The sequence below is a fragment of the Achroia grisella genome, unplaced genomic scaffold (assembly GCF_030625045.1).
Source record: "Achroia grisella isolate CSIRO2021 unplaced genomic scaffold, CSIRO_AGI_Agris_v1 utg1576, whole genome shotgun sequence".
NCBI lineage: Eukaryota > Metazoa > Arthropoda > Insecta > Lepidoptera > Pyralidae > Achroia > Achroia grisella.
In genome coordinates this window covers 632845-652831 of record NW_026712658.1, presented here as the reverse complement: position 1 = coordinate 652831, position 19987 = coordinate 632845, and the positions used below count along the sequence as shown (strand labels likewise).

Below are 19987 nucleotides of genomic sequence, written 5' to 3'. Positions count from 1 at the left end.
TATTATTATATACTATATATAATTATATAATACTATATATATTATATTATAAACTTTGTTGTAAAATAAAACTGGCGACCGGAAACAGCATTGAACCAATACCAGAGTTAAAATATAAATTACTTTGGCATATTACTGCAGGTGAAAATAACGAGTAACATTAAACGACTGTTGAATGCTTCGTAAAATTTTGATAAATTGTTCTTGTTAGTTAAGCAGGCACTAAGAAGGGGTAAATGCTAGGTAAAGCCGTGGTAATAAGCTAAAAACGTATATTTTTTATTTACATATTAATATTAGGGAAATTTACAGAATTACAGATGACAATATTTGTAGACTATTAGTATACAAATAGGATAGTTTGGTGACGCATATCATACATGCAAATAAATCTTATCTACTTGATCGATATTAATACGTGACATGTGTATTGCATTTTTTAGATTTCCTGATGAGTCGCAGTCATAAAATAAGTCAAAAACACACTATAGGTGTATGGTTCAATTTTCAACATATAAAAAAAATAAAATGATAAGTAGAACTTAATTGAATTCATATTTAGAAATTTGATGAAATTATTTTTAAAGTGAATTTGGATGATTGGTATTAATTATTGCCTAAGAAAATAGCGTTTACTGCAAAATCACATCATAAATCTGCTAGTAATAAGATTTAAATTTCAGTAATCAAACTAAGCATTATATCATTTAGTACAAGTTAGTTTACTAGATCGCTTACTACATATGTCTTATTATAAATTCAAAGATTATATGGTCTAGTATTTAGACCGGATGTAGTTAGCCCAAGATCAATATGGCGTTTTGATGTCATTTGCTCTAAAGTTACTAAGCAAATACTTGTTGATAAGCACCAATATTTAGTCCAAAGTATGCCAACCAATGTTTGATCAAAATAGCAAAAGGTCGCGTTATATAAGTAATTTCGGATGTGGCTACTGACATACTTACCCGGTTTACGAGTGAGACGTCGACCGCTTTTATGGTAGTTTTCTGTATTCGTTTTGGTCAAGTGCCACCTGGGTACCATACTTATTTTAATTAATTATGTAAAAGATATTTTATAGTGAATAACTTATGTGTTTCTATCTCTAGTTGGATCTTGAAATATAATTGAAAAGTTACTATCATATGATATCTTTTAAATAAAATAGTTACTGTAGAAGTAATATTATTATAAATATATTTGTTTCATTATAATTAAATTGATCAAAAAAATATTCAGATTTAACTATCGTAATACGATTCAGGACCATCAAAAGTCAAATTTATTATATTTATTTATTGAAATGAAATGTCACTAGTCTAACTGCATTAAAATTAAATTATAGGCAAATTTCCGCAAATTAACTTCTAATTCCACTAAATATTAATGAACTACAAAACGTGCAAATTCTTTAATCTTTGACATATGAGTCATTGGTATCTCAGGAGTGGCACGTGTGCCTTATCAAAATTCCTATTATATTTGATATAAAAGTACGATGCCCATTCATATAAGATTAAAAGTGACCATCTCTAGAATAAGACACTTACAATAGCGTCGCTTTATTCATCTCAAATATATAAATTAGTATTGTGAGCAATCAACTCGAGTGAAAGTCGAGTGGACGGGCATCACTAGGGTTTACCTTCTCGGGTCCCTAGATAACTTGTTGGTCGGTGTTACGCAACTGTTGCCTCATTATTATGTCATATTGACGGATATTTTTGACGACATTGCGTTATGTGGGTCATGATCGGTCTTTCCGTTTTGGGCGAGGTAAAAAGCTTGTATGACTACAAAAAAAGTATGCTGTAGACGTTTTATAGAGTTCAATGCTCGACTGGACCGCACAGTGGTTAGGTGGAATGTTTATTTTATTTTAATTTGTTTTATTCATTCAAAAAGACAGATTTAATACAAAGTAACATTGTATCCATTTTTATATATCGTAATATACCTAAAGTTTTTTTCCAAAGTAAATTACTTAAGTTAAATAAATTTATTAATTACGTCATAATTTTTTTTATAGAAACTGTTATGTTTATATTGCCCTCAGTACTATAAAACATGATGTATAGTAACATACTATGTATATAGACAATTAGAAAAAAGTCAAGACGCAGTAGAACTTATACAGTATGATCTCCTCGTCACATACTCCTTTTTGGGCAGTTGTATAGAAAGGAAGGTATTAATTTCCGGCATTATAAGATTTACATATCACTAGATGTAGACCTTTCAGTTTACATATAAAATAGTAACTGTAACAGTAATACACATTGCACTTTGCGTAGATTATTCTGGAATATAGGTTCACAATATGATCCAGACAAAATGCAATTTTTAGAAAGACATATCAAATTTTCATAGTAAAAGGCATCATTCGAGAATTAGAATATTGACGTGTTTGTCCGGTTATTACGCAATATTACGACATTATTTGCATACCTAGAGTAATTGCCAACTGGAATGCTGACTCATAATGACCATTAACGCTAGTTTGACCCAAGTTGGTCTCACATTCAAAATAGAAACTCGCCTTAAGTGAGCACGACCACTTTACTACACCCTGTTGTGTTACAGCCTAATAATTTTGTGCGTAGGTATGTGAAATTTGGTCTAGTTATAGTAACCTACTTTACATTTTTCCTGTTGATTGTGCGAATTACAATATAATTGATTTACTTTGGAATGAATGAAACAAACAAAATTGTTCATTCTGCTTAGTAGTTATCTGTAAGGAATGTAATAAGTATTATTGTTAGTGAATACATTAAGATTATATTATACAAGTAACTAAAAGTAATAGAAAGTCTAATATTATATATATCCTGACCTAACATAATATAAATAATATTGTGACGACAGATAACTCATATTTGATTTCCAACTCAATGGATATTGAATTTTGAAGTTCTATCATTATGAATTATGCTAATTTTAAAGTATAGTATCTGGTATAGTCACACTTGTTTAATGAATTCGTAAAGTATCAAAAGACATATTTTTATGTACTTAGGAGAATGGAAATGGATGAAATGATTCATGTATTCATTCATCTTTAATACCATCAACATTAATTATATAGTCTCCACTGCTTAGAATTACACATTTTCTTGATTTTTTTAAATTTTTTTATGGATCATAATGGAATGGTGCACTCGCCTACGCTAACGGTTTACGTTGGCTGGACATCAATGGAGGATGATAAGATGAACATAAAGTCAGGTCATTTAGCCCATCGTGACGAATTCACCAAGAATTTATCACAATGGTTTCCAGGGGGAACCGCGTGGAGGTCAACCTGACATTTTACATTGCTAGCAATCTGATAATCAGTTCACATTACCCGTTTCCCCCCACACCTTCTTGTTAGGCGGATACTATTATATATAATATTTATTACTTCTACTATTACTTAGAAATATAGACTCTGAGGTCTGCAAGTTATAGTGATACATATTTGTTGTATTGCAAGTGTTGATAGTTACGATAGATGTCTAGAGTTACTTCACTAAAAAGCTTAGCTCAATTTATTTTTATTCATAAAGTAGAAGAAACGAAGGTTAAGAAATGGAGATGTCGATTCAATGCCAGATTATATAAAATTCAAGGTTCGTTATATCAATATATTTATTGAAAAAAATATTTTTAATCGAATGTAATATTATAATTTTTCCTTATTTTTGTGTATTGGTTACCATGTAGTGCGTATTCAATTAATTATATCACCCGGAACGCAATTATCTCGTCTCAATTAACCTGCATTTATGAAATACCACTAACTAATGACTACCATAATATTAATTTCCGTAAATGCATTGTGATAACTCGATAGCCAGTAAAAGAAACAGATGACGATAAATAATTACTAAAGAAATTGAATTTAGGTGCAAACGCAATGTTGACCGCGTACAAACTTATAATTCCTGATTATATATATGTACATATCTGAGCTACGTGTAATATGAAATTTTTAGCCATATTACGTAATATTTTTTAAGCAATAAGGTTTTTAGGCATAAATATGTTTAAGGTTTCAAAACGAACAGAGCTGCGATGACATGATATTGGAGATGTGAACAATTGCTAGTAAAGTCATTGTACATATAGTTAATATTCTGTGTTACAGCACAATACATATTCCTGGTTCATCTATTCGCACGGCACAGTTCACGGCTGTTTGTATCTGTTGCAATCTCGTGTTGTGAGAGTGTTGAGAGAAAGGGCATAGTGTTGTTCTGCTAAATTGGCGTTACCTTGTCCGTCCATCCGTCAGTAACTATTACCACTAGTAACTACTAGGTAATACCGTTAATATATATCTTATAGTCGATATCTTAATATAACTATAGAAAAATTCATTGTTCTGAATAAACAATTTCTGTTACTATTTCTCGTATTTTAGCGTTAGCTATATGTAGTGAATTTAAATGAATAAATGAAATTACTAGATACAGTATTGTGAATCTTAGTCCTCAAAAATGGTTAAAAATACCATTATAATGATTATGTTACCGTTCAAGTCTATAACCGATTATTACCACTTTCGACAAGATGTATTATGATTGTTTGCGATTTCCAATTCGTTAAAAATGGTTACCTGAATATTACTTTTAACGATTTTATATTTATTATAATTTAACATATGATCAATTTTATTAATATTATTTACTCATAACTGTTATCTGTATTAGTTGTGGATTTGTTTCTTTTTTATTATTTTGGACTGGTTCATATTGGTAATAACATAGAGCCCTTGACAGTCTACGTGTTTTCTCAGCAAAATACGTAATTATGCATTAATTACTAAGAAATGGACACAAAACCTACGTTCACACGTATTGTATGGCGATTCATGTGTTTATGATTCCCATGCGGTAAGATGATTGGTATTGAATAAACATGTTTTTATAGCAATGACCTTAGGTTAATCGCCACAGCTCTGTAAACAATTGAAGGTTTGTTGAATTCATCAACATGAACTGCTGTTATTAAGGGATGTTTATATTTTATATATCACATTTCATGAAAATAATTTCAATTATACTTAAATATTACCATATATATGTCTACATTTTGTTTATGATCAATCTTAAACATGATATGGAAAAAAAACTTAAACAAGTTAAATTTCTGCATAATTTTGTCATAAAGCGTATACTTAATATTTACATAATTATACATCAATGAATTACAAAAAGAACAAATTAAGAAAATCGCGTGATCTCACCATCTTTTATTATTAGTTATTATTGAGTTCCCGATAAATTCTGGTTGGAGCAACAAACTAAATGTATAAATGTAAAATAATATATCTTTAATCTATTTCTTAATAATTTAGCATCCGACTGCTTCTCTTTAGCTCAACCGTGATTATGGCGATTAAAACACTGCTTAAATATGGGGTACTCAATAAGATCCTGTGATTATCTTAACTTTATGGGTACCGACCAGGAAAAAAAGTTTCCAATTTGACTTTATTATTTCTGTATATTAAATCATATCATAATTCATAACTTATTGAATGTTTTTCTTAGGAATTTTATGTTCTCATACGGGCTATAATTTGGTTATGATATAAGTCGGCCATTTTTATGAAATTTATTTTAAATGTTATCTATGTATGTATGTAAGTTATGGTTTATCATTAATTTGTGTCTGTGTCTTGAGGATTGCTATATATGTTTATCCAGTTTCTGTTTTTAACATTCAATTTGACTACTATTTTACCGACAATAAAGTGCCGTTCTATATAGGACTCTATCCATAACAAATTATTTTAAATATGACACTTTTGAAAATTCCCTCTTACTTGGTCTATTAATAGATTGACGTGGGTTTTTTTAATAATCTATCTTTTCTACATACTAGGATGACTATGGAGTTATATTTATTTAAGATATATATTGAGGCAATTCTATTAGTACATATCTACGTGATATTACAGACATGATAAAGTGTCCAGTATGCATTTCTGCATACAATGGTCATGAGTCGAGCGTCTGATCACGTCTGCTAAGTCAGCTGCAATATCGATGCACTTATTATACCTATTAGTACCTACACGTAATCATTATTAATTTTGTATAATAATATTTTATTTAATTCTTATTCTTTTTTAAGGAAAGTTTTTGTACAAAAATATCTAGGTAGACAACCTCTGCCTATTTCTGCCAGTAAGTAATTTGCTTTGTAAGATATGTTCTGGTTTGAACTTGGACCATATTACGCTGGAATTATAGGGATAGAGACTTAACGCTTTACATCTCATTGGAATGGCAATGCATATGTAAATTACTGTACATGTGGCATGAAAACATGATCATGTCTATTAGTTACGATTGCCACTTTCCATGAGATGAGTCGTCAGTTTGTTATTCATGTGTAAAAAATAAACCTAGCCTAAGTGACTTGTTATTTATAAAAAATGCTAACTGAAAACAATTTTATGTGACGATATAATCGCACCTTATGACAACCGGATTGTCCACTTATTTCTCCATAATAAATATGCTTACCACCCGGTTGTTGTTAAGTCTTTTGATTATCAATCGGACCACACGGGTTTCCCCCTCTAAATTACTGAATCATTTTATACCAATATTTTATAATAATTTTATATCACATACCTACCGCGTGGAATACACACCACAAATATTACGTGTATTCGTTATTAGAATCTAGTAGTTTATTCGCAAAATAAATACGAAGCATTCCATGTTTTTATAGATTATCAGCATTTGATCTGATTAAAAAATAACATTTATGTTCCCGGTATAGTATCTTAACTTTATCATCTTATAAACTTGATGAAAAGTTATCAAATATTGTAAAATTTGAAGCAATTAAATATTTTGTATTTAAATATATATGATATAAAAGTCTTCTCCATAATCTATCAAATGTTTATCACTTATCCAAGGATAGAAATATATCATATCAATTAACCTATTCTTAATGGAATCTACACCGCAAATCTCAATTACAAATATAAGAAACAAAGTTTAAAGTCTATGTCCATAGGTCTAAATTTATATCCACATTGCCTCTTACTTCATACACTTTCATTTTCATTTGAAGGCTGCGGGCAGTTTCCGTAGATTTCACGTCTTCCTCGTAGTATATCGTCTACTTGATTTTAATAATATATATTATATTTAATAGTACTAGTAGCTTTTGGCTACAATATCATTCAACAAACGATATTCGCTGTGTGGAGTACCAGTAGAGGATGATAGGATGAGCATAAAATTTGGTCATCGTAACAAATTCAGCAGGTGATGGTTTCTAGGGGATACCCTCTGAAGGTCTACATGATGTGCTACATTGTCTAGATAATAGAGCCGTCACTAGATTGTTTAACGAAAGTTCGCGACACACAGCACTTATCTGTACACTTATTGTATTGATGCCTGGATTTATTTATGACTGGATTCCACGCAGATGATAATTTTAAGAAATTGGGATGTTTTTTAATATCGTCTCCCGGACCATTCGTGGGTAATAGTGGCGAAGAGAGGACCTTACTAGTTCAATCCAGTGATTTGTTCCTGCGTTCAGTAGATGATCGGCAATCGCTGATTTGTGTGGTTGTCGATTTTTAACATCGATGTGCTCTTTGACTCTCTCGATTGATCGTTTTGTTTGGCCAATATAAGAGCTACCACAACTACAGTCAATTTTGTAGACCTTTATGTTGTTCGTTAACAAATTTATAAAACTGTTCCAATTTTGTCCGTTATTCCTCTTAAGTAAGTCATGTACGCTTGTCTGTTCATTCCGGTTTTTTAGCTTTTGTTACTCTGATTTGTTAAGACCCGGTTAATAATTTAAATAATGTATATTAAACACGAAAGTTTAAAATTAACTATTGCAAATCGATCAGAATTGTCTACCGTCCCTTTATGACAAAGTAAAATATGTGTCCATTTTTAATTAGCAAACAGAATTAAATTAAATTATTTATTTATATTTAAGTTAAATTAGCGCGCGTGATTAATATTTATTTAATTCATTCATTAAGTTGTCCAAGTTTTATGGACTTAGTTTTTTCCGGATAGTCATGTAAAATGCATGTTGGTATGTACAATTTTAGTAGGTATAGGTAGGTAACCAGTTTCACTTATTTCTACATATACATTAGATTAGCTAATAGTTACTAATTGTGAATGTATTTGTTTGGATATCTACGAAATGATATTAGTTAAAATCTCTATATATATATATATATATATATATATATATATATATATAAGTAAATAAGTAAAGATAGATAAACAAACTCATCACGAATAGATTTCTAAAATTTATAAAAAATCATTAAGTTAATAGACATGACAAATCTTAATTGATACTTACTTTCTCGATTGTAATAGTAGCAATGATAGTATCGCTAAAATCGCGATCGATTAAATCAAGATACCTAAGTCTCATTTCAATTCACCCCCTCTCTAAAATCTCTTATTCTCCCTTTTTTCTCTTTTCTTTGTGAAGAAAGTTGAAGTTTTGTATTTCTAATTTTAATGACAACACCAGTTGCTCCTTAATCTTAATCTAGGTCTTAATTGTTTCAATCGCTACGTCAAATCGATTACTAATCAAATTGACGTCTCTGACGAAACAATTATAGACGTAGGACGTAACGGACGTCAGTCGGTGCTATTCCACTTACCAAGGTCAGCACGCTGTAGAACGAGATGGACGTAGTTTTAATTGTTCCGTCGCGTAATTTATCGTAATAATTTCGCCATAGTGACCGTGGACGACATGTCAAAACGACGATGTCGCACGCTGTCTGAATGATGATGCCTTTGCTTCTTGAATTAAAAATGAGTTTGAATAGACAAAGGGTATGTATTTATGGTCGTCGTTTGGTACGAGCTAGCGTATAAGCATCCATTTTTCTATAATGTACCTACTGAGATGACAAGGTCTTTGCCCTTCTATGGTGCTAAGAAGATTTCCTTGAATATTGCGGGTTCAAATGTTGAACTCTAAAGAACACCTGCGTCCTTTAAAGTAATATAATTTAAAATTTAAATGTATAAATCTATTAGTCTTCTTAATCATGTACTTGGATGGAACCTATTAGGTATATACTGTCTACTTCGTTTGCGTTGATTTAATTTAATTATGTTAATTATTCTTTAGGCTACATTCTTTTTTTCGAATAAACTGTTAACAGACTTTGTTTCTTGTCCACAGAGAGACCTCGCCTCCGTCGCCCATCGGCGACGAGAAGGAGTCCAAAATGAGCCAAATACAGTTCTCTGTGCCGTTCGAAAAACAAGATTCCACGGTGAGTTTAAACACAAACGTAATGAATTAATATTAAGAATTTATTTTAATTATTAATGTACTGTTTAATGAGTACTATTGTATGTGTGGTTTCGGTTCGACATAGTATATATCATACATACATATAAACTACATTTTTAATTTTATTTTATTGTATGTTAAATACACGTATGCCTGTGTTGACTGGAGAGAATTCTTGGCAATTTATGTAAATACATCATGTGATGTTTTTATATTGATGATGCTTTTTACTAAGTTTATGATACTTCAGTAGATTGCATGTAGTCTCGGCCCAACACTGAACACCAATGTGATCCTGCAAGTATGCGATTAAAGTAGAGGAAAACCTCCTTTGCAGGAAAACGCGGATAGAATTTATACGTCTGTGCGGGCCTTGGTAACATAAACTAAAAACTGTTTTAACTGTTCACTATTAGATTTCAAAATTATCTACATCTTCAAAATCATTGACCTTTGGAAATATCTAAATACCTATTAAAATGGACATGGTAACCGAGGGACAATAATGTGCAAATACAATGTTTAGTAAAGCAAATCCATTACGAAAATCAATACCGTTTCACGAGTTAACCGACCCATACTTACGAAGTGTAATCATTTATAAATATTTACTATACAGAGCCCTCTATATAAATTTACAGGAACATCCATAAAATATTATCATATGTATCATGTATTTAGTATAGCTCAATATTTGCAAAGGTATAAAATAAAGAGGATATTTATTAACACTTCATATGTCAGCAACACTTGAAGCCTTATCGATCGTCGCGACGGGTAAAGCAAACATCCATGTTGATTTTTAAATATTTTATATGTTAGAAAACATTAAAATATACATGTATAGCACGCATTATTGTTCAAATGAGCAAACAAGCAAAGAGGCTGCCGATTTTTTAACATTTTCAGAAATCTAATATTAAGCAGTAGCTGAAAATTAGATTTCTGAAAATGTTAAAATTCTTTTTTGAGCCTTCTTTAGTAAAATAGGCTTAATAATGCGCGTATAGTTTGGTAAACATTATAGTAACTGTTAAATTATCAAAAGTCGAACGTCGTTTATAGAAGCGTGTATAAACTTTTATAAGCTTATATATCTGCTGTCTTGTATATTTCGAAATTGCATAGAAGTTCCTCAAATGATACAAGAATTCGTTAAAAATAAATTGAAAACTACATATTTACATAAATAGGTACTTAAGTGATTTTATATTATTAAAGAAAAACATAAGCTATTTAATATAAAATCTTTTTTGATAATAACATTGTAAAAACCCTAGGCATTTTTATGATTTTCTGTAATGTTCATACTCAAATTAAGAAACCAGATTCCAACGAATGTCGTTGTCCAACCGTGTATAAACAAGCTTGACAAATACAATAAGTTGTTAAGCCTTATGAGACAGCCATAAAATGCATAGTTCATAAGAATGAAATAATATGGCACTTTATTAAGGATTGTTATTGAATTCTTGGACGTAACAAAAGTACATGTAATGATGGAGCTATATTGATATGATCAGGAAAACAGTAGAGTCGAATGACCTGCTGTGAACTTTTTCATTTATGAGCCAAAATAATTATACGCCATGAAATAACCGATTTAATTGGTTTTCGATATATATATACCGACCTTAAACAATATTGATGAGGTGATCAGTTGTTATCGATAAGTACTTGAATAATTTACCTAGAAAGCTCAATCACAAAATATTTGTGTAGAATATTTGAGGATTTACCTCAATTATCCTAGGATGATATGATCAGATCTATCCTGCTGTGAACTTTTTCATTTATGAGCCAAAATAATTATACGCCATGAAATAACCGATTTAATTGGTTTTTGATATATATATACCGACCTTAAACAATTCCCAAACACATGCCCTATCCCTGACCTCTTTGATGAGGTGAGTGGCAGTTGTTATCGATAAGTACTTGAATAATTTACCTAGAAAGCTCAATCACAAAATATTTGTGTAGAATATTTGAGGATTTACCTCAATTATCCTAGGATGATATGATCAGATCTTTACTTGATAATAATGGGACCACTACGGAAGTATAAAAAAAGCAGTTTAAAAATTGCTCCACAATTTACGAAGATACCCATAGATGAACACACTTAACAATTATAGAACCTCGTCCTTTCAAAATAAGTATTTCTGTTATTAAATGCTTTGTTTTGCACGAACAATAATATGTATTTGCTTGAAAAATGATGCTACACGATAGCTTAATTACCGCATTATTGTTTTCATAAAAGATTCTGCAATTAATTGTAACTTTCCTTCTTCCCTATATTATAATATTATGTTATGTATTTCGGAAAATCTAAAAATTTTAATAGTAAAATGCTGAAAAAGTGATGCCTCCTTTAATTGTGATAATATTTAAAGATGTTTAGCAAAACAACAACATAAAATAATGACAATTGTTATTATATTTATAAATATTTATCTTCATGCTTGCAGAATACCCATCGAGTCATTCGCCCTTAACAATATCTTAACTACATTTAAATACAATAAATTTGATGGGAAGTGTAATGACTAATTGTGGTTTGAGAACAACTTATAATTACTATGCATAGTAACTGAATATTAATCATCTATAGTTGTCTTTATAAGTAGAAATATATGTGTCATCAACTTAAACTCCAAGGTATTGTAAAAAACGGTAAAAACATAAAACACGTCACAGGAATGTAATAGAAAGAAAATTAAAAATAAAATGGTATATATAAGCCTTCCGGCTGTTGTGGTAGATGTTGTACCCTATTGAGGGAATGTTAATAATTAATGCATTATTGTGGTGACGATGACGATACTTATAATTTTATCTATTTATATTTTCCAATATCACATGATATTAAAACAAGAATTCATTTTGTATATTTTTAGAATATCTAGTCAAGACCAGGAAGTAAAAAACAAGATACCGTGTTTACATGTCTATATTAAACATATTATGATAATATCAATAATACCTTTCATATTTACGGAAAATAAAAGTCTATTTCAAATTTCCAGTGATACAGCAAACTACGAGTACTGAATGTACTCGTAGTTTGCTAATCAGAATATTGTATACTTTCAAAGTCAAAATTTCAAATTGTCATCGCAGGTTTATTTTAAATGGTGTATGAAATAAATACGAAAAGATAGTGAGTAATAGAAGTAAAAAATTTTCAAAATTGTTACCATTTTCGTTAAAATTAAATAAGTGTTATATTACCTAAACTGGTTCTACTAAGAACTTTATGTACGTAAACATCCTCTGTCTATTACTTGATATTTTTATTAAGATAAACAGGTCCATGTCTTCCACAGACTGACTCAAAGATTTATTTTATATGATAAACTAGCTTTTGCTCGCAGTCTCGCTCACGTTAATTTATTCCTTTAGGGGTGGAATTTATCAAAATCCAATCTTAGCCTACGTCATAGTAGCTTTATGCAAGAAAAGTCTCAGCCCGATCGGTTTAAAATTGACGAAATTTCATACAAACTTTCATCCCCTTGGGGGTAGAATTAATCAAAATTCTTTCTTAGCGGATGCCTATGTCATAACATCTACCTGCATGCCAAATTTCAGGCCGATACGTCCAGTGGTTTCGGCTATGCGTCGATAGATCACTATGTCAGTCACCTTTGAGTTATATATATTTAGATAGACATCCTGTGAGTATACCATAATAGTTTATAAAGGTAATGGCTATGATGGTCAGTTCATTATTTGAGATCCTCAATTTATCTTGACTTTTTCGTGACGATTCGTCAACCAACCAACCACCTTTACATTATTCTTAAGCGTAGTATATATTGTATATATTAAATTTTCTTTAAATTTCTCGCAAATAAACGGAAATATTTCCTATAAGAACACTAATTGAACTTGAGGAATTTTATTGTGATTTGTTTGTGTGACGATATCTACGCTACCCGATTATATTTCAGTTTTCTTAACCAAACAACTGCTATGTATTTATAAGTTAAAAAGTTATAGTTTAAAATGTGTATTCAGTAAGAAATTATGGAATAATATTGTACGAAGTAGAATAACTGCAATGGCATCTGATAAAGTGAGACAAATTATTTTATGTTCATTAGAATTACAACGGGAGTGCACCATGGCTGTCACATGATACGATGTGATGTTCGTAGCTTTTTTTGTGCATATACTAGGTGGGCCATTAGCCTATTTGTCAATCCAATTATATAAAAAATGTGAACTTCAAATAATTCTTCGACTTTTATGATTTCGTTATTATACAGATCATGTGTAAACATGTCTCTCTTGACTAATCGATGTAAATTCTGTTTTAGATGTGGCAAAAACGTCAGCAGGCGGTGTGTGTCCGACACGCGTTCAAACACTACGGATCTAACAAGAGGCCCAACCATGTACTCAGCAACCTAAATATGACAGTCGCTAAAGGCACTATGTAAGTATAATTTTCATATGTATATATAAATAATAAGATACATCGCATCTGAACCTTAAACTAAATAAAGTTACGTAATACGCAGACATAGACCATCAAATTTGTTGTTATAAATGCATATTTAATAATATATACAGAGTATACAAGGTTTGAACCCTTAGTAACTGATGTGAGTAGGTGATGCAGTATAATTATTATAACGGCTTACACGTGGTCCTAAATTCCTGCCCGGTGGTGAGAAGTATTATGGACTGTTTTCATTTTTAGATTGATCACCTTTAGTGTAGTAAAATCAGAACTGATTTTCCAATTTTTGAAGGATCTCTCTGTTTTTATTACTAGGTACATTCCAAATTTCTAGGAAATTTTACACAGAGATTTATGAAACAGTTTTAGACAAAGTTTTTAATAGCAGATATGCTAGAAAAAGAGCTCCAAATAAGCAAAATTATGTCGTTTCCATTTGTTAGCGAAGAATTGAATTGAATTGTAGTATAATGCACATTATATATCAAAGGGTAATACAATAAGGGAAGAACTTGGAAGAATGCCAGTTATGGCAAACAAATAACAAAAGATTGTTAACCTCAGACAATTTTAATTAATCCTTTGTATAACAATGTACCACTTTATGAACCTTAAGCTATTGAATATAAAGTTGACAATTACAGTTGCAACTTTTGCTCCCTTAATTTGAACCTAATTGTATGATGCCATAAAGTTAATAGTTAATATGCAGGTTGATTTAGCTGGTTCCCTTATAGGCCGTTATTGTGACGTAAATGATTGGAAATGATTAGAATTTTTTAGACTTCCGTTACAGAATGTTACTAACTAAGAGCATAACATAGCATATAATTTAGCTTTTAGGCATACATAGATTACAATCCAGTTTTGTACCGAACGACACGCTCCTAATTATCTTATTGCTTTGATTGTAATCTGTTTTGTGTGCTAATAAATAAATAAATAGCTTACCTGATTCAAAAGTATTTTATAAACCTAAATACTTATGTATAGCTCGTTTATGACACATTTAAAACTCTAGCTCACCTCTACTAGTACATATGTGTGATTTGTGAATACAAGCTTAATAAGAACAAACAAATCCCAGACTTGAAGATAATATTTCGAACAAATATTTCAAAATAAATATAAATTCTTCTCTGAATCTTTTTATCATTTATTATACGAGTTTAAAGAAAAAAAGAGAGGATTTTGTTATAAGAGTAAACTCCGGAACTACGACACTGAACTGAGAAATACTATATTTTAAAATTTCATAATCATCAGCAAAACTGCAGCACTTATATTTTTTTATACAATAAAATCACCGTTTCGACCTTGATGACACCTATTTACTTACCCATATTTACCTGACTGTCGGAGAATATGTTTTTCACGTATACAACGTACGTACCTATTAGCGAAACATATCACGGTACAAAGTCTTAAATTTTATAGAGTCAGAAAGAATATGTATCACTTTAATATTGAAGGTGTGATAGAAACTTCAGTAAATGAAATCAATTGGCTGCTTTTGTTTGGTTTACTATTCGATGTAATTCTGGGTTAAGTAGTCAAATATAATAATTACAGCCAAGTGAATAAGTATATCAGTTAACCAGACAGCACTGAAACAAAGCTTTGTCTCCTGAGTTAATGGTCTTTTTTCTAATGTTTCTCCTATCTACACTGCATGCAGATTTTAATATTAAAATATTATTTTATTGAGGTAATGCTAATATTCTTCAATACAGTAATAATTATAATTAGATACAACATATCAAAATGTTTTTGCACCTATTGTTAGTTATATAAGTTATAATGTAAGCCCAATTTAAAACTGGCAGCTCTCTAATTTTAATAATTATTTGTGTAAATGAAGTATACTACTATTTTTAACAGTAAGTATAAAATTGATGTGGTTTAGAATGTAAATAATGTTGTGAAATTAGTTCGTCCTCGCTGCGCTGGCGCAAGTGTCTGCCGAAGCGAAGCGACGCGTGCTTCTTTAAAGTAAACGAGGCTATTATGGATCCTACATTATTCTTTCTATCTCGATTCTGGATCACATACGGTCTAGTTGAACTGTGTTTCAAAATACTCTACTTTCACATATATACACATTTTACCTCTATCTTCTTCTTTGTATCTACGTACCTCTTTTTTTAGTTAAACAGATTTCTGATGGTGTGTTGTGTGTGTTCTTTTTAAATTTACCTATAGACAATTTTTTTTTATCTGCTCCGTTTTTGCGTTAAGCTATTTGTAAAACTTTGTCCACAGCATTTATTTAGGCATTATATATTCAATCTTTGAAATAATTAGTATTAAATATAGTATATAAGTAAGTAGTAAGATTTCAGAACAATATAAAAACTTCACTGAAATATTATATTTGAGTACTACAACTCACACGTGATAGATCTTGTTTTATGAATATCCGTATATTTAATAGCACACGTTATTTAGATGTCGAGATGGAACGGACACGTATTTTCCACTGTTGCCGTATATATAAAGATAATATTCATGTTAACTTATTGTTCAACAGATACGGACTTCTGGGAGCATCAGGATGCGGCAAAACAACTCTACTATCCTGTATCGTGGGCCGGCGGAAACTCAATAGTGGAGAAATATGGGTTCTGGGGGGTAAACCTGGTACTAAAGGTAAACAATAAATTGATTCTATTTACTTATTATAAAGGAGTGCAGTTTTTCATTCACTTGTCTTTCTCTCACAGTCGTAAAGTTAACAACTGTTAGAATATGCACAGTAATTTGACCATATATAGACTGAAATAGGATAGTCTATACGATTTATTACCTAAATGCCGTCTACACAAAGTTAGTAATTCATTTTATGGTAATTGCGTAATATTCTATAATAAACTGTCAGAATCTACGCTAAATCTGACAGAGAGGCAATTCAAATTTTATATTAAACAAATGTTATGTAAAAAACCTATTAGGATAGATGAATTTATAGATGATAGCAATATATAGCAATTATAATTTATTTGCGGACAATGTTATAATTTTTTTTTTGTAGCTGTGACATGGTCGTGTGGAATGAGTAGTCATGCTCACTAAAATGTCCAGACATGTGGCGGCGTGGTGGGCCGGGTCAATGGGCTCCCTAAAATATGGTCGAGCGCAGTGATGGCTGGCTCATCCGTCATACTCTTGAACGAGTGCTGCTTGTAGGGACTAGTCTGCTCTTATCACTACGAATTACAAGCCTGATTTAATCTTATTGCATGATTATATTTGACCCAAAAAATTAGTGCTTGTTGGTAGTTTGTATTTACACGATTCGACTTGTGAATGTAAACTTACAAGGATTATTTAAAAGAGCAACACACAAGTTTCTTGCTCGTTCTTCTTGTGATGAGACAGCTTTCCGAACGAGTGGTAGATAAAAAACAAATTGTTATGACTATTCAAAAGTGCTTAAATTAAGTTTATTTGAATAAATGATTTTCTATTCTATTCTATTTATTTTTCATACTGCTTTCTTGATATATGGTAGCGTAGCGGCTTTTGTATTGATTGCCGCATGCATCCTCATGTAAAGAGCGAATACTGTAACTACCATATATTAATTTTTGTAGCTGAGACGTGGTCGGGTGGAATGAGTAGTCATGCTCACTAAAATATCAAGACATGTGGCGGCGTGGTGGGCCGGGTCATTGGGCTCCCTAAAATATGGTCGAGCGCAGTGATGGCTGGCTCATCCGTCATACTCGTGAACGAGTGCTGTTTGTAGGGACTGGTCTGCTCTTATCACTAGACTGATTTAATCTTATTGTGTTTTTATATTTGAGCCTAAATAAATTAGTGCTGGTTGGTAGTTTGTATTCACGCGTTTCGACTTGTAAAATATGAACTTACAAGGATTGTTTAAAAGAGCAACACACAAATTTCTTGCTTATTCCTCTTCTGATGACACAGCTTTCCGAATAAGCGGTAGATTAAAAAAAAAATGTTGACTATTCAAAAGTGCTTAAATTAAGTTTATTTGAATAAATGATTTTTTATTTTTTATGATTCTATTCGGTTGAAGAAAAACATTGTAGTATTACATATATATATATAAGGTGGACCAATTTAGCAAAAGTGTAAGAGTTTTTAATACTATTTTCTCTTTGAAGTAGCAATATTATGTGATTTAGTTCATAAAATCAGATATAGAGACCTACACAAGAGTATTCAATAAAACCAAACAATCTCATATGAACGAAGTGTAACATTCTTAGTTCTTATGAGGTTAGAAAATATGTTTGGAATTTATTATTGTTATAGACTTACTGATTCTATTATTTCTGTATTTGCTGGCAACAATTTCGTACTATAAGAAATAGTAATTTAAAATTATCTGTAATTTATTTTATAGGCAGAACATTGATTTATAATTATATTTATTTTGTAGGCTCGGGGGTACCCGGCAAACGAGTTGGATACATGCCTCAAGAGATTGCATTATATGGAGAATTCACAATCAAAGAAACCATGATGTATTTCGGTTGGATCTTCGGCATGGAGACACGGGAAATCGCAGAAAGGCTCCGTTTTTTGTTAGACTTCTTAGATTTGCCTAGCGAGAATCGGATGGTAAAAAACCTCAGGTGAGTTTATGTGGCAATATATATAATCAAACGATAAGTATTTCAGTACCGTAAAGTTGAAACAGCAAAACTACTCTTCTCTCATTTATAATCAGTCAGTTAAAATTATAATAGTGCATTGCATAGTTGTCTGTTTATTCTTTAGATACCACAGTTTTCTAAAACAAGAGATGCGTATTTCAACTCAATCATCTTTCATGCCACTTGTGTTGTATTATTATTATAATAAATATTAAGTAAAATTTAAAGTCTAGGTACATTTTGAATTTAGTAAAGAAATACAACTGTTAGTAATTCAAATATTTTTTGTGTAACAAGGGTTGTTTAATAAAAAGATAATTAATAATTAAACATGACCTTTATGATAAGCTACTCTATGATTCGAGACAGGAATCTTGTTAATCAATATTCAAATATAATAATAATATTCAAATTTCTTTAATTTACTTAAAACTGTAATCTTATCAAACAACAAAGACTTTGTAGGAATGTAGACTGCATTTTTGTAACTAAGTTTATGGAATGAATCTGTCAGCATAATATTTGCAGTATCTATTAACATGAGTACACGAATGTCCACAAGCGTGATATGTTATATTTTGTCTGTAACTGTTATTTTTCCTAAAGATGTTAAATCTTTTTAATATACGTAAAGTTAGAGAAAACTTTGTGTTGCTAAAAATAAACGATATCAATTTTCTAAAAATTATATATAATTTATACATATCTATGTATATAAAGTATACGAAGCTCTATCTTTCTCAAGTCTGACCAAAGTAGTATACATGCTTAGGAATTTTCATTGTGCTTTGTTTCCATATTTTTCATATAAAGATAAAAACCTTTAAACTTCTATATCTAAAGAAACTTTTGATAATAAACGAAGATTACATCCCATTACGATAAATAATAAAAGGTTGCCTGTTTGCTACTTAAATAGGTATACGTTATACATTTAAAAAAAGTATAATTATCAAAGTTAGTGGATATCATTGTAATTTGTTTAAATTAATAAAACAAAGTTGATATCATTTTAATTAGCATTTATTGTGTTTACCAGTATAACTCAGTCGACTTCCTGATATAAAAATAACTTATAACCGCAACTTTAAATATACATGCAGCTTACAAAGAAAATTATGAAATCATCTTAGGTAAATTTTCCTTTACGTTTTCCAACGCATCACAATCATCAATACATCAAGGCTACTTATTATACAGTCACGCTGGTTTTTTTATTTCATTAACATATAATTTATACATATAACTATGTATACTGTAAGCAAATTCGCAGTATAATCAGATCTATCTAGAAAAATCTTGAAAATATTAATAATTGTAGGTACTATTTGAAACTTCCGGAATTTTAGCCTTGTGTCAGTTTATATGTCAATGTTTGAGAACAAATTTTAATTGATTTTAATACAGTAGTAATTTGTTACTAAAACTGAATGGTAAATTTATATTATTATATATAAATTTTTTAAACTAAAACATTTGATAATTTTTCAGTTTTCAGTCTTTATGTTTTATGCTGTTCTGGTCTAATGCAATCTGAAAATTACATTGATTACCAGACTCT

At 30.5% G+C, this 19987-nt stretch overlaps 1 protein-coding gene across 3 annotated transcripts in view; it reads left to right on the top strand.

The window, feature by feature from the left end:
* Positions 1 to 19987, top strand: part of LOC131841227 (ABC transporter G family member 23) — a 75467-nt gene that overhangs the window by 37795 nt on the left and 17685 nt on the right. For all 3 annotated transcript variants that reach the window (XM_059189500.1, XM_059189502.1, XM_059189501.1), the window contains 4 exons: positions 9211 to 9304; positions 13653 to 13771; positions 16329 to 16447; positions 18210 to 18405. In XM_059189500.1, the coding sequence (XP_059045483.1) occupies positions 9211 to 9304; positions 13653 to 13771; positions 16329 to 16447; positions 18210 to 18405 (528 nt within the window). The remainder of the gene's footprint in view (positions 1 to 9210; positions 9305 to 13652; positions 13772 to 16328; positions 16448 to 18209; positions 18406 to 19987) is intronic.